The sequence below is a fragment of the Gymnodraco acuticeps genome, unplaced genomic scaffold (genome assembly GCF_902827175.1).
Source record: "Gymnodraco acuticeps unplaced genomic scaffold, fGymAcu1.1, whole genome shotgun sequence".
NCBI classification, from domain to species: Eukaryota; Metazoa; Chordata; class Actinopteri; order Perciformes; family Bathydraconidae; genus Gymnodraco; species Gymnodraco acuticeps.
Genome location: NW_022992126.1, coordinates 2,522,344 through 2,549,179, shown reverse-complemented (window position 1 = coordinate 2,549,179; position 26,836 = coordinate 2,522,344). Strand labels below are relative to the sequence as shown.

General features: G+C 40.9%; 1 protein-coding gene across 1 annotated transcript in view; it reads left to right on the top strand.

Annotated features, from left to right (window-relative positions):
• Window positions 1-17,364, top strand: part of palm3 (paralemmin 3) — a 35,887-nt gene extending 18,523 nt beyond the window's left edge. Inside the window, exons 2-8 of the mRNA XM_034203351.1 lie at window positions 78-130; window positions 4,327-4,407; window positions 11,588-11,715; window positions 12,260-12,332; window positions 13,765-13,795; window positions 14,372-14,425; window positions 15,576-17,364. Coding sequence (XP_034059242.1) covers window positions 86-130; window positions 4,327-4,407; window positions 11,588-11,715; window positions 12,260-12,332; window positions 13,765-13,795; window positions 14,372-14,425; window positions 15,576-16,465 — 1,302 coding nt within the window. The 5' untranslated portion in view covers window positions 78-85 and the 3' untranslated portion in view covers window positions 16,466-17,364. The remainder of the gene's footprint in view (window positions 1-77; window positions 131-4,326; window positions 4,408-11,587; window positions 11,716-12,259; window positions 12,333-13,764; window positions 13,796-14,371; window positions 14,426-15,575) is intronic.
• Window positions 17,365-26,836: the final 9,472 nt, after the last annotated feature.

The following is a 26,836-nucleotide window of genomic DNA, read 5'->3' as shown; positions in this document are numbered from 1 at the left end:
GAATAACTGGATTCAGTTGACACACATTTGTTTAACCTCTGCTCTCTAACCTTCACCCCTGTCTTGTTGTGTTACAGGTGCCAGGATGGATGAGACGGAGAAGTACAAACAGCGACTGGAGGCCATTGCTGTGAGTCGACACGTAAACACACACATGCAGCTTTCTCTGTTTGAACAAATCCAGCGACTGATGTATATGCAGTGCTCTAATGCGCAGCCGGCATCATGAATAGACATGTTTAGGTTAATCACAGCTGGCAGATGGAAGTGGAGTCTCAAAGAACTAGATTGAAGTTGTTATGACGCAGGCTTTGGGGAAAACAACATGAATCTGAATGTGAAATGCTTGATTATAATCATCAAATTCCATAATTTCTTTCATTGGTTTTTAAATAAATTATTAATTTCTTCAGATTTCAGACACATTAGATACTGTCATATTTCAGCAGGAAACATTGTACCAACCTAGTGGGAGGTGATTTACCATAAACCCTGTGTAAGCAGTAAATGTGTTTTTTAAAGATCCAAGCCCTGCTCGGACTGTAAAGAAACCAAAGTTAAATGGAGAATTTGTGAAAGTAAAATGTATCTCACAGAGTAAAGGCTTGAAGTTTAGTTGTTTCAAAATCAAAAAATCAAAATCAAGTTTTATTTATATAGCACATTTATAAACGATTTTTGGTCGAGCCAAAGTGCTGTACATATAATAAAAATAGCCTACAGTAGAGACACTTTACAGCAAATACAACGGCACAGATTGTTCAGAATATCAGTATGAGAAAAACGACACCCTCTATCCTTAGACCCTCACATCGTACAAGGAAAAACGTCCAGAGAAAACCCACAGTTTAAGGGGACACTTTATTTGAAAAGTGTTGTGGTTTTTATGTTAATGAACTTTCAAAGCGACATTTTCCACATATAATAATTTCTACAGGATCTCCTTGACAGTCTCTGACAGTCTCTTGGCAACATCGCTCAAAAAGTGAAATCACATTTCATGTAGTTACAAGACCGGTTTATATAAAGCTCTCTTCTTGTCTGCTTCAGATTTGTCTACATGGAGCAGAGGTGTCAAACTCAAATACACAGTGGGCAAAAATAAAAAAATCGGTACTAGTCGAGGGCCGGACTGGTTCAATGTTTATTGCAAAACGTATTGAAATGAACTTATTGCACATATTAAACCTGGAACTAACAAAGCTTAAATTATTGCCTATAAAAACAACATTAAACATTAAATAAATGAAAAATCATTTGCATTCATTTCTTATGGCTCTATCTGCACCTTTCTTATGTCATTTCTTATGATTACATTTTTCCACAGGCCAACAACAGCATCAAAAAACAATTTCCCTCAAAGAAAAAAACCTAACATGCCCTGTTGTCGCAAGAAGAAAAGTGCAAAAGGAAACATCCATTCAAACTCAGTTTGCTGCTGTGATGCTAGTTGAAGCCAGATTCTTGGCATCTCGTCTCGGGTGCAAGTTCATCAATGTTTGGGGTCAGGCTCTGAGCAGAGGAAATCCTCAGGATTGAGTGACGGTGTGCGTGCAATATACCGGCGGGCCAGATCTAATAGTAATTAGAAATTATCCTGCGGGCCGAAATTAAATCACCACGGGCCGGATTTGGCCCGCGGGCCTTGAGTTTGATACAGTGGGGCAAAAAAGTATTTAGTCAGCCACCAATTATGAAAGTTCTCCCACTTAGAAAGATGAGAGAGGCCTGTAATTGTCATCCTAGGTACACTTCAACTATGAGAGACAGAATGGGGGGGAAAGAATCCAGAAAATCACATTGTCTGATTTTTAAAGAATTTATTTGCAAATTATGGTGGAAAATAAGTATTTGGTCAATAACAAAAGTTCATCTCAATACTTTGTTATATACCCTTTGTTGGCAATGACAGAGGTCAAACGTTTTCTGTAAGTCTTCACAAGGTTTTCACACACTGTTGCTGGTATTTTGGCCCATTCCTCCCATGCAGATCTCCTCTAGAGCAGTGATGTTTTGGGGCTGTCGCTTGGGCAACACAGACTTTCAACTCCCTCCAAAGATTTTCTATGGGTTGAGATCTGGAGACTGGCTAGGCCACTCCAGGACCTTGAAATGCTTCTTACGAGCCACTCCTGTCGTTGCCCGGGGCAGTGTGTTTGGGATCATTGTCATGCTGAAAGAACCCAGCCACATTTCATCTTCAATGCCCTTGCTGATGGAAGGAGGTTGTCACTCAAAATCTCACGATACATGGCCCCATTCATTCTTTCCTTTACACGGATCAGTCGTCCTGGTCCCTTTGGCAGAAAAACAGCCCCAAAGCATGATGTTTCCACCCCCATGTTTCACAGTAGGTATGGGTGTTCTTTGGATTGCAACTCAGCATTCTTTCTCCTCCAAACACGTCTAGTTGAGTTTTTACCAAAAAGTTCTATTTTGGTTTCATCTGACCATATGACATTCTCCCAATCCTCTTCTGGATCATCTAAATGCTCTCGAGCAAACTTCAGACGGGCCTGGACATGTACCGGCTTAAGCAGGGGGACACGTCTGGCACTGCAGGATTTGAGTCCCTGGCGGCGTAGTGTGTTACTGATGGTAGCCTTTGTTACTTTGGTCCCAGCTCTCTGCAGGTCATTGACTAGGTCCCCCCGTGTGGTTCTAGGATTTTGGCTCACTGTTCTAGTGATCATTTTGACCCCACGGGGTGAGATCTTGCGTGGAGCCCCAGATCGAGGGAGATTATCAGTGGTCTTGTATGTCTTCCATTTTCTAATAATTGCTCCCACAGTTGATTTCTTCACACCAAGCTGCTTACCTATTGCAGATTCAGTCTTCCCAGCCTGGTGCAGGTCTACAATTTTGTTTCTGGTGTCCTTTGACAGCTCTTTGGTCTTGGCCATAGTGGAGTTTGGAGTGTGACTGTTTGAGGTTGTGGACAGGTGTCTTTTATACTGATAACGAGTTCAAACAAGTGCCATTAATACAGTTAACGAGTGGAGGACAGAGGAGGCTCTTAAAGAAGAAGTTCCAGGTCTGTGAGAGCCAGAAATCTTGTTTGTTTGTAGGTGACCAAATACTTATTTTACCGAGGAATTTACCAATTAATTCATTAAAAATCCTACAATGTGATTTCCTGGATTCTTTCCCCCCATTCTGTCTCTCATAGCTGAAGTGTACCTAGGATGAAAATTACAGGCCTCTCTCCTTTTTTAAGTGGGAGAACTTGCACAATTGATGGCTGACTAAATACTGTTTTGCCCCACTGTATGTGTGACATAGAGAAAGAGAGGATAGAGTGACTAAGCTCTCTGAGCTGTCCCTAACTCCTAAATAATTTATTGAGTGTGCAATGTGGTAAGCCGGGGTGTCCCTAGTCCCACGAAAACAACACCAGGTTGCTATGGGGACAGCTGCTCTGAGCATTATGGGATATATAACGGCATCCTGATTCTCGGTGGCCAGTGTCCTTGTGACAGCTGGTTGACAGGTGTCCCTGTTCTATGTTTTTTCCCAGTGATGTTTTATTTCACTGCCACCTCTACTCCCTCTTTGGTTTCCATTCTCATTAATTTACATCGGCTTGTTTATAGATCTGACTAGCTGAACTCAATTGTTTCCAAATTTTTCCCCTTGCTCTCCTCTCTCTCTCTTCTCTCTCCTCTCTCTCTCTCTCTCTCTCTCTCTCTCTCTCTTCTCTCTCTCTCCTCTCTCTCTCTCTCTCTCCTCTCTCTCTCGCTCTCTCTCTCTCTCTCATCTCTCTCTCTCTCTCTTTTCTGAAAGTTTCAGGAAAAAAGATTTGCTCTGTCCTGATCCATTTATATAAAACCTGTTTGAAAATGAGCTGATTAGATTTTGGCCACTTTATGATGTCATAACGATTTTTTGGCTTGTGTAACAATTAGCCAATAACCAACCAAGGCAACCCCCCACCTTATCACCTGAATCTCCTCCTAGAGCACCATTGTGTTCTTTTTAACCAAATATCTCTCAGAGGGGCGTGGGGAGGGGCTCCTTATTTTCATCTAAAGTAACAGACAGAGGCCGTTTCTCAATGTCGAGTAAAGCTGCTCCAGAGCCACTATTTCAAGCATACTACGTCATCGAGTGGCGCCGAATCACTGTTTAAATGCCCAGCATATATGTGCTACCAAGCAAGCCTACTCGACATTGAGAAACGGCCAGAGAATCAGCACTTTTGAAACAGAGCTTTTGAAACCGAGGGGAAACCCCTACTGACTGAGCCACTGCCGGACCATTTATATGTCTACATCCACTCTCTTTCTTTGCAATATCCCCCTTAACCTCCCTCTCTTCCTCCATCAGGACAAGCGGCGGCTGCAGGAGGAGCAGGACCGAGCGAGGAGAGAGATGGAGGACGAGAAGCTCAGACTACAGCAGCTCAAGGTCTGACACACATGCACACGATGATACCCCGCCTCATTGGTTCACACACACGCAGCCTTAATTTCACTCAGCTGAAACCCGCGCAGACCCATTCCAGCTTGTTAGCAAGCTCCAAATGAATTTTGTTTTCACACACACACACTTTCTCACACATAGATGAACTGTATAACCTCACACACTTCCTGGTTCTTCCAGTTTCTCACAAGGTTAGAGTCAAGCCTTCCTTTGCTGATATCTTTTTTTTTTTATGTGAGTGTATGTTTACACACTGTGCAAGTCGCAGACCTGCTCTATTGTTTTCGCATCATTTCCAGACTGGCGTTCTCACTTCCTACTCCACTGTGCTACGCTGGCCTGGGGCACATTCCTCAAATTGTGTGAAATTTGCACAGCATGTGTTTGTGTGCAAGCGGCTATTAATGTGTGTGCCGGTGTGTTCATGCAAAAGAACATTTTGCATATGCTCATCATATTTGTGTGTGCATTTATGTTTTTGCACCAAACACAAACTGTATTTACAGTAAACCATCATCTGCAGGAGGCTTCAGAGATTCATTTTAAAATAATGATGTTGCTCTCTCACAGGAGGTGATATCATAATTGCTTTTAGTACATTCATTAGCTTTGACATTGACTTTCACCCCAGAGTAGATGTAAAGATGTGATATGAAGCAGCAGCATACATTATACAGTAAAGCTCCTGGCCAGCAGGAAAGTTTACAGAGGGGCTGCGTCCAGTCAGCCAAAAGCACAGGGGGGGGGGAACAGAGCGAGACTTGTTCTGCTGTGCAGGAGAAAACACAGAGATGGTTTTGTGATGCTTATAGTTAGGCAGGTAGCTACCGGCTAATGGTTGCCAGATTTTGGGAACATGGGAGCCGACAGCTGGAGGGGAGTTTGAGTTTTCATATGCTTTAGTAGTCAGAATCAACACCTGGAGTAGCTGCTGGGTATTTTTTTACTGGAATGTATTGCATAGCGATAGCCACATTGTGATAAAAACTGTAATCCTGGCTGTTTTTATAGATAAGATTTACTACATTACAGGGCTAGACAGTAACGGTTGCCAGGTTGCCATTGGCAACCATTCAGAAAAAATATCAACCACTTCTTGGCCTTTGGTTGCCATCATGTTTTTAACATAAAGAAATAAGGACAGCAAACAGCTAAATGTGCACCCCAAAATAGATAAATGTTAATTATTTGTTGTATTAAGAGTGATATTTAATTATTGTTGTGACCAGTCGGAACCTGATACTTAAGTTGCATGTGCATTGGTGTGATTACGGAGCCAGAAGGTGATGCACGCTTACTCGCGTGCGCGGTGCGTTGTGTGTTTGTTTTACAAAAAAATGGCGAAGCAAATTAAGTTGTTTGACTGTGGGGTAAAAAGTTCTGCCAACCCGTCAACATCTCAAATGAATGTTCAAAGTGATTCAACTGATAAAGCGCAAGGTGAACCCGAACGAAAAGCAAAGAGGAAATGTGTAAAGTCTTGGGAGGCGAAATATATATGTACATTCTGCTTCGTTGTGACGACAGCCCTCAGACCAGCTCGTCCTCACACTCTGACCTGGGACATCTCGCATCACAAGGAGGTCTTGGGATGTTTGAAAGTCCCTTGTTCCTAGCACCTCATGAAGAGGAGTCGGGTGGACGCAGCGTTCCCACCACACCATTACAAGTTACAGCACCAGTAAATATCTTCTCAGAGGCTCAGTCCGACTCCACTGAGCATGCCTCTCAGTCGGTTCCCATAGTGAGCATGTCCACGCCAGGAGGCGCCGGGTCAGTGGAGGACAGGGACAACGCCCTCCTGGAGCCAGACTCTGATCGTCCCAGTGGAGATATGTCAGGAGATTCAGTGGTCTCTCAGGGGGATGTGGAGGAGTCAGGTCAGCAGTCTGACAAGGCCAGCCTCCCCTCCACCAGTCAGGAGCCCCCCTCCAGCTCCGCAGATAGAAGCAGTGCTCCACCTCGACCCTCCAGACCTGGATCCAGCAGACAGCTGCAGCGCTGGCCCGAGCACCGTGGGGGCTGCATGAAGAGAGGAGGTCAGGGATTTCCTTCTCGGGTTTACACGGAAGACGATTTGCGAGATGAAGCACTAATCAGAGGACTTGGCGACGGACGTGACTGCAGTAGATGTCATTCCCTTTTAGAAACACATTACACATTTTCCAATCGGCATGCTCAGATTCTGTATTCAGCTTTGATGGTGTTTATTTGTTCTGAAGCCTGTTGTTTTTAGTTTTGTTTTTTAATGTACTTTAAAGTACCTTTTTGTAACCAGTCCATGCTGGAGCGGTGTGTTTTATGAAGAATGTAATAAAACTATAGGTTTAAAAAAAAAAAAAAAAAAAACTTCCAGTAAAAGTTCCTTCAAAAATAAGAGTCCCGATCTTATTACTACCAAAATAAAAGTGCAAAACGAAACTTTACCATAGGAAAATATTGGCATACAAATATAATCACTTCTATAAAAAGGTAACACATTTTAAATATAGTTAGACATATTAAAGGTAATTTACAGCATTAATAATTAATATCTAATTCTTAGCTGTGAATGGTTTTCATTTATTTAACATTAGAAATGTATTAGATAATGACAGAACCACAATCCAAGACTTCAATGCTGAAGGGCCAGTGGATCTATGGTGGGGGTCAGCACAAAGGTCAAGAAAACCCATATTTGAAAGGGAGACAACGGATGACCAAGAAACTAGTGATCTGTGAAGAACAACAGCTGGTGTTTTGTATACCAGCAATTGAGGGTGGACAAGTTTCCTACCACTTAAGTTTCAAATAATTGTGTTAATTACTTATTGTAAAGCATTTGAACATTCTTTTGTGACACATTTTCATTATTAAGTTGATGTATAACTGTATAGTATCTTAATTATTTAAAATATAAAGTGACTAAAAATGGCAACCGTATTTTCAGTTTTGGAAACCAAAAGCTGATGCCTGGTTGCCAGCCTGGCAACCACTTTTAAAAGTTAGCGTTGAGCCCTGCATTAAAATGTCCATGCAGACAGACTGTGTTTTTGCTTGTCAGGGTCAGAAACAGACCAGCGTTCGTCGAGCTGGCAAGAGTTCTCTGTCTAGCTCAAGGGCACTTTAGCGCCACAGATGCTTGCTGAAACAAGCCTTTGAACCAAGGTCAACTGGTTGCAACACGGCTGTCATACTGACAGGTTAATAATATTATATTGTTCACGCTATACTTGTTTTGTGCGTCTCAAAACTTCACCAATTAAAGGTAGTAAAGCATACCTAACAATCTTTAAAAGGTTATTTTTTCACCTTTTGTCAATTAAAAAGTCACATCTACACTGCCAGCACTAATTGCTTCAGATAATACAAAAGGTGTTATATTATAAAAAGGAAACGGCTTATAGCTTTTGTAGTTTAGGTGGGTTGCACTAGAAACCTTTGCAAAGTATGCCATTTGTGACATGTTACTCATTGTCACATATTCAAACACACTAGGGGTGTAACGGTTCACAGAATTCAGGGTTCGGTACGTACCTCGGTTTGGGGGTCACGGTTCGGTACGGGTTCGGTACAACAAGAAAAAGCACAACAAAAGTCCCAAATGCATAATTCCAGGTTTGTTGTTATTTATTTTGAACAGTAGTGCAAGTTTCAGTACAAAAATAAGGAACTTAACATTTTGAATAATTAACTGTATTGCACAGTTAAAAACAAACCACAAACAGTCGGCTACCACACACACTCAGATGGCCGTATTATCTATAGGCCTAATGGCTGATGTCAAAGAAAAAGGTTTCATCAAGCTGTAAAACTAAAAAGAATGTCTTGAAAATATAAAAAAATAAATAATAAGAAAGTGTTTCAAAGGTGCATAGCCGTTGCAATATGCCAATAGCTTCCGTTATTTATTTTGGTCTCTCGGCTCTCATGTCTATTGGCTTCTTAAAAACAGCGGGGATAAGCTGTTCAACTGCTGTTGTTTTTTGCCGGGCTCCGGTGAATGGCAAATCTGGCTGATGCCTTCTGATATGATTTTGCATGTTTGACGTGTGTTACCCTGGTGTTACCAGGGCCGCCTTAATGCACGGGCTGACCTGGGCTGAAGCCCAAGGGCCTACGGAAATTGGGGGCCGATCATGAACCAATACAACAACAAAAAAATCAATTTTTTCTTTTATTTCGGATGTTTTAAAACATTTTTATATAAATATAGTCTTGGCTTTCAGAATATGAAACTTTTATTTCCAAAATCACACGATAAATACATTTTTGAAGCTTGTAAAGGGAAAAAGACAGCTCTCCCTCGCCACTCTGCTGTTCCCCTCCCTCCGCTGAAATTATGAATGTAAGGCGTATAGTAATCATAGATAACACTGCAGGGTCCGTTACAGTTTGTTTTCATCTGGTTTCAAATAAACAAAGTCTTGGCTTTCAGAATATTAAACTTGTTTCGGCAAATTCAGATGATAAATACAACTTTGAAGCTTGTAACGGCATAATTACAAGCGGAGAACGGAGTAACTTGACGTCACAGCAGGCATAACAACAGCCAGTGTCTCTCGTGAGTGTTTTCCCCGGGAAACAAACACAATACACACAAACGCAAAAATACACAAACACACACGTATACACACACACTCGCGAGCTCCCCCCAGACCAGTAATCCAAACGAAAATATCTTCCCTCCATACTATTTTGATCATTTGCTCCGCTAATCAATCAGATCGATGGATTCCAGAGATGACTCCGTAACAGTCAGTGGGCACCACTTAACAGCCAATCAGAATGAGAATATGTTTCACATGTGACTTATTCAAATTGCGACTGATTGAGTGACAGAAGAAGGTTGTTAAGGAGAACATGTCGGAGAAGAAAAAGTTTGAGAGTGGCGCTCGGAAAAGGAAATTGTTGAGGGAAAAGGAGTTTCGAGAATAGCAGCTACAAAAAATGCCGAAGCTTACAGGTTATTTTTAGCCTGTAGGCCAGGATGAGGAGGAAGGACAGATGAGTTCTGTACCGAGCGGCAGCGGTGCCGGCCTCGGAGCCAAGTAGGCCGTCTGGTTCTGATAGCGATGGATTGGCGGGAGAGGAAAAACAGACAGGAAGGAGGACATTATCTGGAGGACATTGAGGGAGGCCCGATACGTCACTCATCTGGAGGAGAGGACCAGACGCCATAGAGCAGAGTGGAGAAGTGCGATCACAGAGCCTGCCGAGGCTATAAATGACTTTGATTTGTTGTTTAAATAGGGGGCCTACAAAACCCATCAGCCCCAGGGCCTGATGGCAGGTTAAGGCGGGCTTGGGTGTTACCATTAGCATACCGCACCGCTGTCGAACAACGCCGACACACCGTCCTCGTCCGATCCACCACACGCACTCCATCGTTATTGTAGTCCACAGGGAACCTGAAATGTTCCCACACAGCTGATTTAAAAGAACTGGTTCTTCTAGCTCCTGTGTGTTATCTGAAATCGCCATACTAACTTTTCTTCTTATTGTATTTTGTTCGTTTCGTTGTGTTTTCTTCTTGTTCTTCATTTGTTGTTTAAGGGCGGCTGGCAAACAGCTTTTAGGCGCAATACCGCCCCCTGGATTATATATATATGTTGGATATTGCCCTGAATGACAGACTTTTTTCCCACTCATAAAAAAAAAGGCATATTCGTCGTGTGACTGCATGTGCCGAACCGTGACGTCCGAACACGGATACCGTTAAACCCCTAAAACACACACATACTTTTAAAGACTTTGTGTTAGATGTACAGTGGGGTCTAAAACAAATGGTGAAAAGCAGGAGAAAGTGGGTTTTATTTTCATTTGTTTTAAGACTTGGAGGAATGTTAGACACCTGAAACAGTCTGTTCTGATGACATTCAGAGAGAAGTCAGCTCTACAAACTTGAAAGTGCTCGTTTTGGTATTTTGTTCTCAGGGAACGAAGCCTCGGGCATCTTTCCTTCTCTGGGTCATGTTTATTTGCTGGAGTGGAGAGTAGGAAAGAAGCACACATTGTCTGGTGACGTGGGCTCACAGTTTGTCACCTTTTTCTTCTCACCTTTGCACCCTCAAATAACTACATTTCCCTTTGCCCTCCCCAGCTCAATTCTCACTGTGCTATACATCTTACTTCTTTCTCTCCTTTCTGTTAGGCGCGTCTGAGATCAGATCACTGCCTGAAACACTCACTTATAAACAGCTTGTATTTCACGCTATAGGGATTAGCAGATTGGGATTTACATGTTCATCATCTTTTTGCTTTGTAACTGACAAGTGTAATGTGACACGACTGTAATTTTCATATCTATAGAACAGATTGCATTTTAGGATTTTTTTGTAATTTCAGACTATTTATTTAGTGTTTTCATATATTAGTGTGTGACAATGCAATGTACAAAAGAAATGAGGGGATATGTTCTAATTCTCATAGTTATTTACTGCATCAGTATGCCGTTATGCCAGCAGACTGTCTTGTGTTTACGTCCACACGGCAGCGTGCGTTGAAGCTTGCCGGTGGGCGTGTCTGGCGTGCGACCAACAACCAATCACATGAATCTCCCGCCCTGGACACACAAGCACGCGGTTTGATTGGCTTGAGCTTGTACTGGCATATGATTTGATTGGCTGGCGCTTCTGTCGACGCTTGAAAAGTTGAACTTTTCTCAACTTTTGAAGCGAGTCTGGAGGCAAAGCAACGCGACGGAACCACAATGCAGTTTGGCAAAGCGTGACGTCACCCCATTCAAAGTGAATGGGAAGCGTCTCTGTTGAAGCAACGCATGCTGCCGTGTGGACGGGCCGTAACAATCTCAATGACACTGGACTAAGCTAAACTAACTCTCGTTGCTTAGTCAGCATTCTGGTTTGGTTAATGATAAGTTAATGTTGATGATTTATATTTTATTTCCCTTATGGATGATTAATAGAAAGGTAATGCGTCAGGTGTGTATTCGTTACATATGTATAAACTTAATTTGACCGTCAGTCACAGTTACTTTTGTTAATCAAGATAAATAGTTTACACACGTTAAGTATATAAATATTGATTAAATTCCACTATTTTTTAATACAAAGCACTTCTTAAAGGTACGTTTATCACTACACAAGTTATCCAACCACTGTAAAATATCCAGCTGACTTGTATCACAATTCTTCAGTAACCAGATGTATCCTTCTCCCTCCAGAGGAAGTCTCTGAGGGACCAGTGGTTGATGGAGGCACCTCCCTTGTCCCCTTCCTCCGCGGACCCCCAGAGCCCCCGCTCCCCCCTTTGGGGCTCCCAGGCCCAGGAGATTGAAAAGCACATAGACAGGTACAAACAGACATTTGTGAGTTCACATAGCTCGGGAGATCTGACACATTTTCATTGTATTTGTGTAGTTGAAACCTCATGTTTAATTGATCCCTGAGTACTCATGTTCTATTTCCATTTTTTTGTGTAATTTCTGCTGTTGTCGTACATAATGTATGATTTGGCAAAGTTGAGTTTTAATTCTGCCAGTTTTGAAATGAACACAAGCAGAGAGCGAGAGGAATCCAGCAAGACCGGACTACACTTATTTTATTGCATTGCTGTTCCTGAAGACTACACCCGATCTTATTATTGCAAAGGTCCACAGTACTGCCTCGCTTTCCAGAAAGACTCCTCACACGCACTGCATGTGGCCTCTGGGGGAATTAAAACATACTGCTTCAGGAATCCCTTTTTGTCTACTGTCGTGTTCTTTAGATTGGGATCATAAAATACGGTTATAATCGTTTTTAAGAATCAAATCAAAGCATGAACTAAGAGTGCATATTTCTATAGATTTAATGTTTGTTTTGTGTGTGTCTGCACAACTGTGTGTCCCTCTCAGGTTACAGCCAGAGAGTCAGCGGTTGGCAGAGGAGGAAGAGAAGCTGAATGAACAGATGGAGGATGGCCAAACGGTGAGGAACACACACACACACACACACACACACACACACACACACACACACACACACACACACACACACACACACACACACACACACACACACACACTTGCCCACTCACTCTGCAGACAGAAAGGGTCTTGGAATATGGGTTGAACAAGCTTGCTCCATCATCTTCCATTACGCAGAAAATGTCCCACAACTTCTGTCTCTGGCTTTAGCCATAAATAACTCATTTCCTCTCTTAATGTAACTTTGATGTAGTACCTCTTGTTCTAAAAGCCAGAGCTTGAATGTTAGCAGACCTGTTACATAAACAATTTAGCACTTTATCCACTCCGGAATTATTGTTTGAACCCAAGTCAAGCAAAAGTGTGTTAACGTCATCTCTCTGAAGGTCTTTATAGTACAACTCAAAAATAAATGTTGTTTTTCTAGTCCAATATCTTTTCATTTATCTTAATCTTGGCATTTCCAGTTCTGATATAATCCACGGAAGACATAAACAGAGTAAGGCTGACCCTGAACAGTCAGTAGCAGGAAAATGTGGTTATGAAACAAAGGATCATTCATCATCAGCATGTTGGTCCTGAGTATCTAATTTTACATTGAACTATGTGATATTTCTAAATAAATCATGATGTATTTTGGTGTAAATATCAGCCTCTTAATAATAGTGTTGAATAAACATTTTAAATTGATGTAATAATTAAATAATAATAATAATAAAAACCACCTAGACTAGGTTGCATCAAAAATATGCAGGACCTTTTTATAGCAGCATCTTGGTGAAATCTTTAGAAAGACTAAATAACGACAACATAAGACTACTTTTTAACAATCAAACGATACATTTAATAAACGGAGCACTCGTTTATGAACGTTGTATTTCACAGGAGAAACAGCTGTTTGACGCCTGCATCCTTCTCTTGCTCTCCCTCTTGATTAAATAACAGTTGCTTTATTGGGGTAATATAACAATGTGCTCTCCATTTCAGTTCAACAGCAACTTCACACCTGTACACGCTCCACATTCACACAATAAACAGCATGTGTTCAGGACCTAAGAAAAGCTGTCTTGAAACTGTCAAAGCTACACACATATCATAACTGTTTATCTATGCAGATGAAGTTTAAGTATATGAAACTGTGGAAAGGGATCAACTGTGTGTTGTTTTAGCCATGACATTCTGCCTGGTCAGGAGGGGGAGTGATTGAGCTGAAAATCCCTCCCTCACATCCATCAGGGAGTCAAAACATGAACTGTTCTGAGCCTGTCTGTGCTTCAGATGACTAATTCCCAAATATTTCCTGTTCCTCTATTTGCTTTTATTGTTGTCTTTATATTATCCCTTAGAAATACAGAGGATTAGGCAACACTACAGAAACAGTTTCAACTTTTAAGAAACAATGTATTTAATCCCTCCATTGTTTTACCCAACAGGAGGCAGTGAAGGTGGCAGAGGCCGCAGTAGGTAAGTGGGTTCAGATTCACCTGTCGGTACCAAGACATGTTCAAATAACAGTGGACATTCATTGAAGTTGCATTTCCATTAGGTTTTTACCAGAGAAAGTGATAAATCAATGCTAATTTTATTCTGTATAATATTAGAGTTCACATTAGCATTTTCAAGCAATTGAATATGACAAGCTCAGTAAATAACAGAGAGCAGAATGAAGCATCCATCTGGCTGGCGATCAACAATCTGTCCAATACATGTCAGATTACACACTCTATTACTGCTCTTACTTAATTTCATCAGTACATATTGATTATATTTAATTAGTTTTGTGCTTTAACTCCTATCCCATCTTCTATTGTTCTGCATGACAAGACAAGTTATCCAAAGAAGTCGCATTGTCATTCTGTCATTCTCTCAAAATACAAATACAGTAAAGGTATCTTAGTTTGCATATATTAATTTGGGGAACAATGCTTAATGGGATAATTGACTGATACATCGTTAATAGTTCAATACTGCTTTCTCTACTGCATGTCTAACTGAAAATCACTGCTACCTGCAATAAACGCAATTATTTTCCTATCTAAGAAATGGTCCGAGGTGCTGTGGTGCAGAATGGAGAAAACAATGCAACAGGATTGGGTGAGCGTGGCTTTGACTTGTGTGTCATAAAATACACACAGACATGCATCACGATATTCTCATAAAGCTCACGTACAAAGCAGAATGATCCAGAAACAAAGGAAAGGAATCCTTCACATGTTTCCTTTAAATTCTTATTGATGTCAACATGTCTCTCATCACTTTGAACCTGACATTTCATTTTCTTTCCGGCCTTTCTCTTGTTAATTCTTATTTAATCTTCTTCCTTCCCCTACCCCTTAAAGATCATGAAGTAACTTTATAATGTATACATAAGCTGATATTAAGAAATTAGCATTATAAAGGAAAGAGTTGCACCCTCATACCTATTCTTCACAAAAGTTCATACATGCTGTGATGAATATTTACGCATGTTGTATAAGATTTTCCATATATATTTATGCTAATAAGACGTCAAGTGCATAACTTGCACTTTTAGAGGGCAGCGGGTACGCTGACGGGCTGTTCAACTAGAGAGTTCTGAAAAGGAAATTGTCCAATTGTATTTAAATCATCTGTGCTCTCGCTTGACACTGCTGAATCTATATTTCCTTAAGCGTTCTCTTTACTTTGCTCTTAGTTGATCTGTTGCTTATTTTCAACTTTTGTATAATATGTCTTGTATGTATTCTTGATGCTAATCTACATGCCTCTTTTTTCAATTTCTTGTTTTGTAGCTTGTCTTTTATCCTAATAAATAGCCATTTAAAGGGGCTGTTACATTCTGCTCTTTAACAAATGGAAGGCTTCTTTCATTAGTATACACTTGCTTCGAACAGTGTTAGAAGTACCCTTTTATTACTTTCTCCAATTGTTATGATTAGGGTTTACCATAGGAGGTAAATGCCTTTTCTTTGTAATGCATTAAGACTCAGAAAGCAGCACCTGCTGTTAAACACATTACACGACATGAATTAGCTGTATTAGGCACTGATACACAGTTTCAACATACATTTCAATCAAGTCAGAGTGAGTCAACACAAAGAACAATTAAGGCTGATAATCAGTGTTAATAACTTTGTGGCTTATTGATTGCCAATTCACATCATCTACATTCATGAACAGCATTCACTTTTCTAATAAACAAAAGGCACTGTTTTCACCCCTTGTACTCACCGTGATATTTATTTGATGTTTTTTTTTTTTTTAGATGAAGAAGTAAAGGAAAACCTAAGCACACTGCCCGATGAACCGGTAGCTATCATAACCAATGGGGGAGGAAACTTGGAACACATCACTCAGTCCACCACTAATGGAGCCTCTGAGGGTGAGATCAGCGTGACATTTGAGCCTGGGTCGAGCCTGGGTGTTTCTGAGGGAGAGCCCGGACAGGGGATAAATGTCAACAACAATGACGAGGAAGAGGAGGAAGAAGGGATTCTGGTGATGAGAGCAGAACGTGTGATCATCACAGATGAAGGGGAAGATGTACCTGAGGATCTAACATCCCAGGACGCTCAGCAGGAGAGCATTCAGACTCCTCTGCCAAATGAAGAAGAATGCAGGAAAACAGAAACTGTCACACAACCAGAGAAGAGTGAGGCAACTGCAGAGGCAAACCTGGCAACTGGTGAAGGAGAAGTGCAGGGAAACCAAGATGGAGAGACAAAAGCAGAAGGACAGGACCAAGAAGACCTGATCTCAGTGCAGCTGCAGTCCCCAGCCAGCGCTCTAGAGGGCTCCGCAGTGGCTTCAGTGCCCGTCTACTTTGAGGGTCAACCCCCCACCCTCACCTTCACCACTGAGGGTGAAGCTGCAATGTCAGCGGAGGAAGTTGAGGCCGAAATCAAAGCTCAAGTCCCTGCCACGCTCCTCGGCCAGTTCCAGGAGGTTCCCCTGGCTGGTTCTCGGGAGAACCTGAGAACAAAGGCACCGCCGGGGGAGCAGGAACCTCTTCTATCGCAGGCCAAAGCCCCTGACACCCGCATAGAGCCAGCAGCAGCTGTCAGCACAGAGACACAGAACCCCCCCAGGGCTGGCCAGGGCGAGGAGACCAGAGCACCCAAACACAAAAGCTGCAAGTGCTGCTCAGTCATGTGAAGAGCTCTTTCTGTGCATCCCCTCCCTCCATAATCAGTCTGTCTTTCTGCTCCTTTAATTCATAACACACTCCTTCCCTTGTCTCTTTGTTTAATTGATTTATTTTCAAATTAGTCCACAAGCCATTGCCCCTTACCTTCCTCTGTTTTCTGCCCTCATTCCTTGTATTCATCTTGAATCCCACTCTTGAATTTGATGCTCTGAGAGGAAGTGAGCCCTCTCTGATGTGAACACGGGGGAGAGGTATGAGCTGGACTAGTCAGTATTTAAAGTGCCTTTAGCAGCTCTCTACCCAGAACTTTTGAATTATCTTCTCAGACACTGTGGACCAACATGTGAGCTTTCTTTCCTTTTTCTTTTACACTGAGTTTGATTGATTTTTTCCCTAGTTTCCAGATGAGCCAGCCAATCTACATAGGATCATAAAACCTCTACATATGAAAAAGAAAAAGTGTTGGAAGCAGGTCAGCAAAAACTGAATACATATGGATTATTTTAAACGGTTGTTAAATATGAGATTTGTCCAAAGTACCAGAGAGTTCAGAGAGGACATACATACAGCTGAATTATTATTGATTTTGGTCTTTTAGTAAAGATCATTTTAATCCAAGTATAGGGCCTGAACATTTTATTTATACAGGTTTTGACAATATACAGACTAATAGTATGAAATGGTCTAATTCCTAAACGGCTTGCACCACTGAATATTGTGTAGAGTTGCCTGGAAGTATGAATTTTGTATTTTCACCAGATGTGCTTTTCAAAGGGCTCCTGAGAAAGCTCTGTGCATGGATGTATAAACTGTAGACAGAAACACGTGGATTTGAGTGTCTGAGCTGTCAGCTTTGAAATGATTTGCTGAATGGTTTAATGATTAAACTGACATTTGTGATACATTGCTTGGTGTACTTGATGTTTTTACAGCCTTTCTGGACTCCGGACAGTGGCATTTTTTCTGAATAAATAACATACTGTAGCTCGTGCAAAGACCAAAACACTGGATTATGTTTAACCATTAATGTTTTATTTTTCTGATTCCTAAACCAGGAACAACTGGTTTATACAATACAATAATATAATACAAAACTCTTGCCAATTTAACAGAATGGGAGTCAGCAGCCTGCCTCAGACATTTCTCTACACATGCAGCTTTAATTGTGGTAAATGTCAGAAGGTAAACTAGAACTGACAGGGTCTGCAGAAAGAGCAGGATCACATGGACTGAACTCATGAGGTGATGACCTGGTGTTCACTGCACTAAGTTTTTTTTTTTTTAAAAGGTCCTCCACTCATGCGAGTACATGAAGCTCCAAGCTGCCTGGGGGCCCTTGTGGTCGGTCCATGGCTAACACACAGCCATCTCAAGAGCCAAAGCCTGGGTTTTGGAGGAAAGAGAAGGAAGAAAATCTGCAGTTCAGTGTGTTAAATGTTTTATTCATGCCTTAGAAATCACTTTTCTTCATAAAGAAAATATATAAATATAAAATCATCATAATACAATTTCTAACATTGGGTTGGTGGTATTTTCAGATTACACGCAATCAGAGTCTAATTTTAAGTATAAAAACAATGAATCTTAAGTGTCCGATGTGTTTTGGCTGTTGAGTTAGCGGAAGCGGACATTGTCCTTTGCTCTTTTAACAGCAAAGGATAACTGGGGATAAACAAGCATTGGGAAAACAATGTCAGGTATTGCACAACTGGAACTTTCTGGTGCATTTTCCCCATGAAACTGGATGGTTTTAGTTTAAACCGCTGTGCCAGTGAGTTGAGTTATAGGGAGCGTATTAGCTTGTGTAGTGTTGATCAAGGAACTCCGCGCCGCAGCCTCTTCAAAAGGCTTTGGGACGTGATATATGTTCAAAAGTGTATATAAAATGAAAATATTCAGTGTGTGTGATTGCTTTTAGTCAAATGTGTGCTGAGATTCTACTGCACTCAGACGTTACTTTAAGTACAACAGAGAACTTGAGATGCCTGTGAAGCCTGCATCAATAAACTGGCTATTGTTTTTAAATCATTTTTTTAAATGAAAAATATGTCTATTGTCTTATCCTCAGCTAAATCTGATAGATTACTCACAAAGGGAAACTTGTTTTCCTATACTCCATCCTATGAGTTTCCTTTAATATTGTTTGATATAATAACAATAAATATATTTGATGCAACCACCTCAGATGTAAACAAATGAAAAAAGTAATTAAAAATCAATTCTGTTACAGTGTCCCTGAGCGGATTAGGTTAATCTCTCTAACCAAAAATGTAATTTCCTTATGTATTTGCAATTGAATCAGTGCAGTTACAAATATTGTCAACGCTCACACACTTGTGAGGATTCACAACAAAGCAGATAATATAGCAAGCAGCATTCTGTACCAGGCTTCTTGTTTAGCTGACCAGTAATACATTCTCTTAAAATGATTTTATTTCAAAACAGGCTGACATTTTGACAAGCCACAGTAAAAAAGTATAAATAATACATTTAAAGATGTGATATGATTCAAGCACACATTGTAGTGTTGTTCCAGCCACAGCTCTAGTAAAGTCCTTCAATATCTCAGGGCAAATTGTACCTGATAGATCTCATTCACTTTGAAATAGTTATATGTTGTATTCTGCAACTCATTTCCAGAATTTACCAACCAAGAACTTGCAGAATGCCAAACAAACTTTAAAGAAGGTTTTGAAAATCCCTTACCTTACCTGCACTAAATTGAGTTTAGATTATATGACTGACCATCAACCCACAACTACAGATAAGAGAGAACAAACAGTAACTTTTTTATTCATTTCACAATCACTAAGTCAACAGGTAGTGAGTGACCATAAAACTAGAAACGCGTCTTTAACAGACTCAGTTTCAGTTACACACCACGGTGCAACTGAAACCTTAAATAAAGAACCGTACAGCAAGACATCAGACAGACATGTTTGCAATTTTTGCATCCGTTCTCTGTTTTGGTGGCTGTGAGCCAATCGGCTCCTCTGGTCTGTGAAGACGGCTCCGGCCTTTGGTTGGGCTGTATAACGAAGATGTGGATGGAAAATGGACTTTAGTTGCAGGAAGTCTGAATGACAGTGCAGCCGCAGACGACCTAAAAAGAAGAAAGAGTGTAACGACTGACCTCCACAATTCCACAAATACGGAAGGCAACCGTGTTGGTGACCTATGCCAGGTGGATTCCCACATCCCAATCGAAGAACATTTGTTTACAATTAAGGCAGCGCCCTATAACTTTACTTGGAACTTCTACCAATCGACCTGTCCAGACTGTGTGCTGTTGAGGGTGAAATCCGCACCGAGTAAGTCAGTAGACATGTACCTGTTGAGCAAGAGAAGGGAGGTGGACCAGAAAGAGATGGATGACTTCAGAGCTCAGGTGGAGTGTCTGCACTTGCCTCCACCTTTCATAATAGCTCCAACCAAGGAAGTTTGTCCAGAGAAGACTGCCAGCAAACCAGCTGCCAATGCTGAAGAAACAGCAGAGGGACTAAAGACTAGAGACTTTGGTTAATGTTGTCTTTTCACAAAGTGTGAATACATGTTGATACATTTCAGTCTCAGTCCATCAGAGAAAAATAAAGGATTTTAAAAGTGTGAGTTGTTTTGAGTTGAGTGTACTTTTTCAAACCCTATTGAAATCATGTATCATCATCACCTTGTATCATCATCATATACAGTCTTTGTGAGGTGCATATATAAACACAACACATTAGCCGCTTTCACACCGCAGGACTTGCGGTACTTTAGTGCCGGCGGCACTAAAGTACCACGGCACTGAATCCGCCAGGGGGCTAGTGCCAATCGCATTCACACCGCATTACTTTCCCTGAGGCAAGATTACGCTGACGTCACTTCGTCTTCTTCTTCTCTGGGTTTACTGGCAGGCCGCAAAACCACTTCACGGCGAGTACAAAAAAAAACGAGAGAAGAAGAACTACACGGGGGAGGGGGTATAAAGACCACCCGCTGTATGAGGCGTTTGTTTACTTTCCGACCTCAGACATGATGGAGTTCATAAGGGTAATAAGGGTAATTTACAAATAAAATACCCCATTATAACAATGGACTTTATCTTTATGTATTTATTATATATTACCCCCTCAGGCTGATTTTGGAAAAGGACATTAACCCTTGTTTGGTGTTTTTCCCTTATTTATCTAAAACAAATGACATGATAAATTACTTGTGTTTATGTGTCTAAGACTTGTGTTTCTGCCCCTGCCATTGCTGCACAAGGTTACAACATTGTAGATAAATTCAACCACCGACACCTGTCTGCTCTCACATTTTTCTATTCTGCAAATTTGGGGTGGGACACAATAAATAAAGCTTCACCAGTTTGTTTGTTTTATTGCACAGTCAAGACATAATAATAACGGCATCACGCTGTTCCAGGTGTGTCGTATGCATGTAAATTGAAGTTAAATAAAAGTGTGAAATGTAAAATAAAGTGTAAGTAGTTTCAAAACAATGTAACAGTGGTAATATATATAGCAGCAGACACACCTTAGTGCAAGTTAGGTGTCAGTATAAAAAAACAGTGGCAATATATATAAATATATATATATAATAACAATAGAAAATCGTTACCACTCTTATGTGTGCACTGTGCACGATTCCCAGCTCAAGTAGCTTTTGCTAACATCGCTCAAAACATTTGGAGTTGGGAACTGCTTTCTGTAGAAGCTGCTGCATCCCGTCGTCTTATACCTCATTCACACCAACGGTGTTTCGGGGCCGGTTCGGAGCTGGAGCTTGAAAAGCACTTGGTTTTCCTCTTCACACCGCAGCGGAGCAGCCTCTTAGCTCCTGAATCTGGTTCGTTTCAAGCACCAAAAAATTGTCCGGCCAGAGCAAAAGCACCACATACGTCACGCTTACGTCGAGGCGGGGGCAGGGGCAGGGGCGAGATCAACTCCTGAACAACAACAAGAAGCCCGCGTTTTATCCAGCTTGTACACAACGATGGAGAAACTTAACAAGCAGCAGTGGTCCACTGAAGAGACCAGCTACCTACTGGGAATCTGGTCTTCCGAAGAGGTACAGAGGAAGCTGGAGCACAATCGGCCATTGTTGTTGTTGTCGGTGTCAGCTGTGAGGGGTTTCCTTGCGGTTTGGCTTAATGAAGCAGGCACGCAAACGGTTACGTCATGACGCAAACGATGACGCAATGACGCAGCACCAGTCTGACTCTGGGCGGTGTGAAAAGAGCCTCCGCTAAACCGAAGAACCGGTTCTGAATCTGAAAAGCTCTAGCACGGAGCTTGAACCGGAGTTGCGTTGGTGTGAATGAGGTAAGAGTAAATTGCCAGAAGCGCCGACACTTCCTCATCATTCCACCGCTCCGGTGTTGTAGTACGTGTGGTCATAACTGCTTTAAAGTACAAAAAAACTACTCGCTCAGGTGTGGATGTGGTTTTGTAGCGAGGAAAAAAATGGCTGCCTAACAAAAAAAATTCAGAGTCTAACGGGGCGTGGTTTGCAATTCGCCCAGCCAATAGAAATATAATAGAAATTGGCACTCTTTTATCACCAGGTTCGTACCACCTCTCTAGCAGGGACTAAAAATGGCCAAAAGAGTAGTCCCGGCGGTGTGAACGCGACATTATTGGTACTAACGGAACTAAAGAACCAAAGTACCAGGGAAAGTCCTGCGGTGTGAATGCGGCTAATGCGGCTATAAACAAAACAGTAGTTCCCAACCCTTTTGACTTTTGATCCATTATGAACCGTGTATTTGGGATCTTTTGTCACACCAAAGATACATTTTCACACTTGTCCAGAATATTTTTGGTAGAGAGGAAATAGGAACACATTTTTTGTATATCTCTCTTCATGTGTTTGGGTCTTGTTTTACTAAATGAATTGATTAAATGTTTACATTTCATTGTTTAAGACTTAACAATTTTTTGATCAAGCTCAATTGTCAAAAACACCCTACAACATTTTTATTTACAGCTTTACACCATGAAGAATATTTCACATTATGAATCAAAAGTAATCAATTGTGTTTGTTGCATTTATGCTGTTGAGTTAGCAGAAGCAGACATTGCCCTTTGTTCTTTCAACAGCAAAGGACAACTAACGTGAATTAGCAAACATTACAGAAACAATTTCCAGTATTGCGGACCGGGGATCTGATGCATTTTCAATATGTAGTTTACAACCATACAGTAGGTAGGTAGGTAAGGGAGGTCCAAATATCCTCAGTAAATTAAATTTAGATTCCACCAAAAAAACAATGCATATTATGGAGCTCATTATGTGAGCCAATATGACTCAAACAGTTCTATTGACTGATTTAAAAAAAATTTGAGTTTCATTGAAATCTCTAAAATCTAACATGTAAGATGAGTAAGAAATACCGTATGTAAATTATCACAGTGTTAAAATAATAGTTTTTAACTAAGAAAACAGGAGGAGTACTCTCATCATTGTGCAACTGGATTTCTTTGATTTGCCACTACAATTCTAAAGCTTTGGTCGTGTAGTTACCCTCATTTCACAATCACAGAATCCACATGGGAAAGGAGACTCTGCTCTCTGGTATTTTCTGTATTGTGAAAACTGATGTGTCTGAAATAACTTTAAAACCAGCAAGACCTTTTCATTAACCACATTCTTTGCACCAAACAACATTGTGACTGGCTGAGGTATCTCAGGGACTTCAAAGGACACAATATGTTTCTTGCTGTGGGAGCCATGGCTCTTCTCTGCCTGATGTCTGTGAGCCATTCAGCTCCTCTGGGTTGTGAACACTTGCTCCGGCCTTTGCACCAGCTGGATCCTCGTCCGTTGGAGGGAAGATGGGCTTTAGTTGCAGGCAGTCTGAGTCATCTCCCGTACTTGGATCGATTCAAACAAAGAGACAGTGCCGCTGTGAACTTCTCCAGCAACACAAGTGACACTAACATTTCCTACTCTCGCAGCATCCGGTTAGATAATAAGTGTCTGTATCATTCCTACAACATCTCCCTGGAAGGCAGCAGCTTCACGTACGATGGGACTGATAACCTCACCGCAAACTTCGTCCATTCGTCCTGTCAAGACTGCCTGCTGATGCGCATGGATGTGGAGTCTGGCAAGAGGCAGCATTTGTACTTGTTCAGCAGGAGGAGGGAGGTGGAGCAGGAGGAGATGGAGGAGTTCAGAGCTCAGGTGGAGTGTCTGAACATGCCTCCACCTGTTGTGATGGATGCTCACAAAGAGCTTTGTCCAGGAGCTCAAACTGAAGAGAACCATGAGGGACAGAAGGACTGAAAACATTAACAAGATAATTAATATTTGGATCAATTATATGTAAAAATTACAGTGAGAGCTTATTTGTTGGAATAAATCACACCTATTTTTTCATCTGTATTAAATTGCTTTTTAAGCTCCTACACTTCAAAAGAGTCTGTCAACCTGTTTTATATCGTTTTGCAAATCGTTTAAAAAAATGATGCATTTCCCCTTTGATACATCCCTTCCTTTTCGCATGGTGCATCAATCCTGCAATAACAATCTTTGTGTTGTTGTCATATCTCAAAAATAAAACCAAGCATTTCCTCTAAGTAACTGGAATCAGTCTCTTGACTAAAAGTTTGAAAATAAATATAGAAACAAGTCAGCACAATTACATATTTAGATGTGAAATATTATGTAATCTTTAGGAGCCAGTGTTGCAGATTGGAGGTCTTGTTTTTTATTTCTCTGTCATATTCACCTAATACCATGTAAGTATAGACATTCATACTAGTCTACTTTTTAAAATGCATGTTCTTAACCTTTGTATATTTGTATAACCTTTGTATAATATGCAGATATATTTAATAAAGCTCACTCCAAAGGCTTCTCAGCTCATCACACATTTTTCTTCCACACAGGGAAGAGCAGGAAATACTTCATGTTGCTCTTGTCTCTTTCAATTACTGTGGGCAAAGGACAAGGCTGTGGAATGTTGATCTGATTTATAATGCAAACACTGTTTTATTCCAAGAAAATGTCGTATACTGCAGATAGATAACCGAAAACAACATCTCAAATTGGCTGAGAGCCAAAATAGTCAAGTAAATAAGAAAGACAAATATATTTTTGAATATTTATGCACAGTTTATTATTATATTCCTACATGCAAAGTTAGCTCAATATTCGCATGGTGCATCAATCCTTAAAGATCAAATGCAAAGCTTCCAAATATGCTACATTTTTATAGAAATGTTGTTTTTAAGACTGCCTGTATTTTTTTTTTTATTTAAATCGAGATAATACACCCAAAAAAAAGCTTTTTATTGATCCAAAACTCGACCCAAAGCCGTCTGAATTTCTGACATGTAATTCCCAGCAGCCTCCGCGCGCGTGACGTAATAGTGGCCAAACAGTCTCTGGACCAAATATCCCGACTCGGCAGTCTCGGTCACATGTTTTTCGAAAAGAAAACTGAATTAACATGGGTTATTGTTGAGCTTTTTGTTGTACGAACGGTGCGGGATCTGGGAAAGTTTTACATGCATTTCCCAAAGACCGCAAAAAATGGATTTTTTTTTGTGAATCGTGTTGGATGTGTTAGAAATTAAAATCAATGTTTTGATAGCATAATGTACCCTAAACATACCGTCAGTTTAAATGCTGTTTTATACTGAAAAACCAGAAGTTCTTGTGCGTCCAGTTAAGCTTTTATTCTGAAAATCCTTCATGACGACATCCGGGACTACCGCCCATTAGTATCATTAAAGTGGCTATTGACGCCGTTAACATGTATTACATATAAAGTTATGAAAGAGATAAGGAGGAGAAAAGGCATGTGGAAGTAAGCAATGAATGTAAAATGTCGAAATCCTCTGTTTAACGCGATATCGGACACAGACGAACGAGAGGGGGAAGTCCCTTACGTCACTACAGCTCACAGAGAGGAGGAGCGAACAGCGAGGAAGCGGGAAGGACGAATGCTTGTACGCTCTCTTCTGCACGGCCGGTGTTGCAGTATAACTTGAGTCATGACAACTGGCGACATTCTATTATTTTCGTCATAGGAATCCGGGGCGTGTACATTGAGGACCCATTGTTGACTTACCATGTCGATCGCCTCGTTTGTCGTTTACGTTCATCTTTTGGAATATCTGCCTTCCTAAGATCACTTTGATGCACATTCAGTACTCGTATGTGAGGTTGTGGGTGAGAGGTGGATATCGTGACGCTTACAGGGAGGTATCGAACATTACAAAGTAGGTGACTGTGTGGATGCCTGTTCAAAATATTGCAAACTTGAATAAATCATTTAAATTATATATGTGTGTCCGACTTTCATTTGTACATCGTTCTTAATGTGATGTATAGTAGCTTTGATAGCTGTCCATACCTTCAGACAGCCTAAAAGTAAAACACAAGTTGTTTATTCACAGCCCGAACGCTCATCGAGATGACTCGATCACTCATGACAAGTTGTGATCAGCTCCGATTAAATTGTGATATAAATGCTGTAGCTATTCTCCAGGGAGCACGTTTTTTTAATGAAATACCTGTATCCCTCTCATCACAACAAGACTCTATACTGTGCAGGAAAAACAATTACATAGGCTACATGAAAATAACCTTGATGCATGGGAATGAAACACACAAACTATCTTCCGTGGCTATACTGATATGTCACAGTAACGGTCAACCACAGAAACGTAAGTCGAATACATATAGAACATTTGTACATCGTTCTTAATGTGATGTATAGTAGCTTTGATAGCTGTCCATACCTTCAGACAGCCTAAAAGTAAAACACAAGTTGTTTATTCACAGCCCGAAAGCAGTATCGAGATGACTGGATCATCTGCAGTGTTGGGCAAGTTACTTCCAAAATGTAATACAGTACATTACAGTACACTGTCTTTTTTAAGTAATAGGCTACGTTACATTACAATATTACTGTCTCTGAAATGTAATGACTTACACTACTTTTATATTAGCCTACTTTTGAGTTACTTTACCAAAATAACCTTAAAATAATGGCTAAGTATTTTAAATGCTAAAATGTAGTTTAGTGCAGCTCATTATACATCCAGTGAAGGACAATGTGGTATAGCATAACAACTGTGTAGGCCATTAAGGCTACTAACAACGTTTATTACACGGCTTAGTTGAATATTCGATTCTGATTCATTGAACATGTGACACGTTGTTAATACAGTAGTACAGACCACTGTCGATGACTACAATGAAGGTTGCTAAGGAGGATCAAGAAAGAGAAAGCAAAAGAGGTTAAAAGACGGAGCGCTGAACGCCTGAACGTCAGATAAATCACCAGAAGAAGGCAGAGAGGAAGTAAACAAGAACAGGAACACGGAATGGGCTCTGTTTGTTTAGTATGGCCGTGTAATAAGCGGGATATTTGTGCAGCG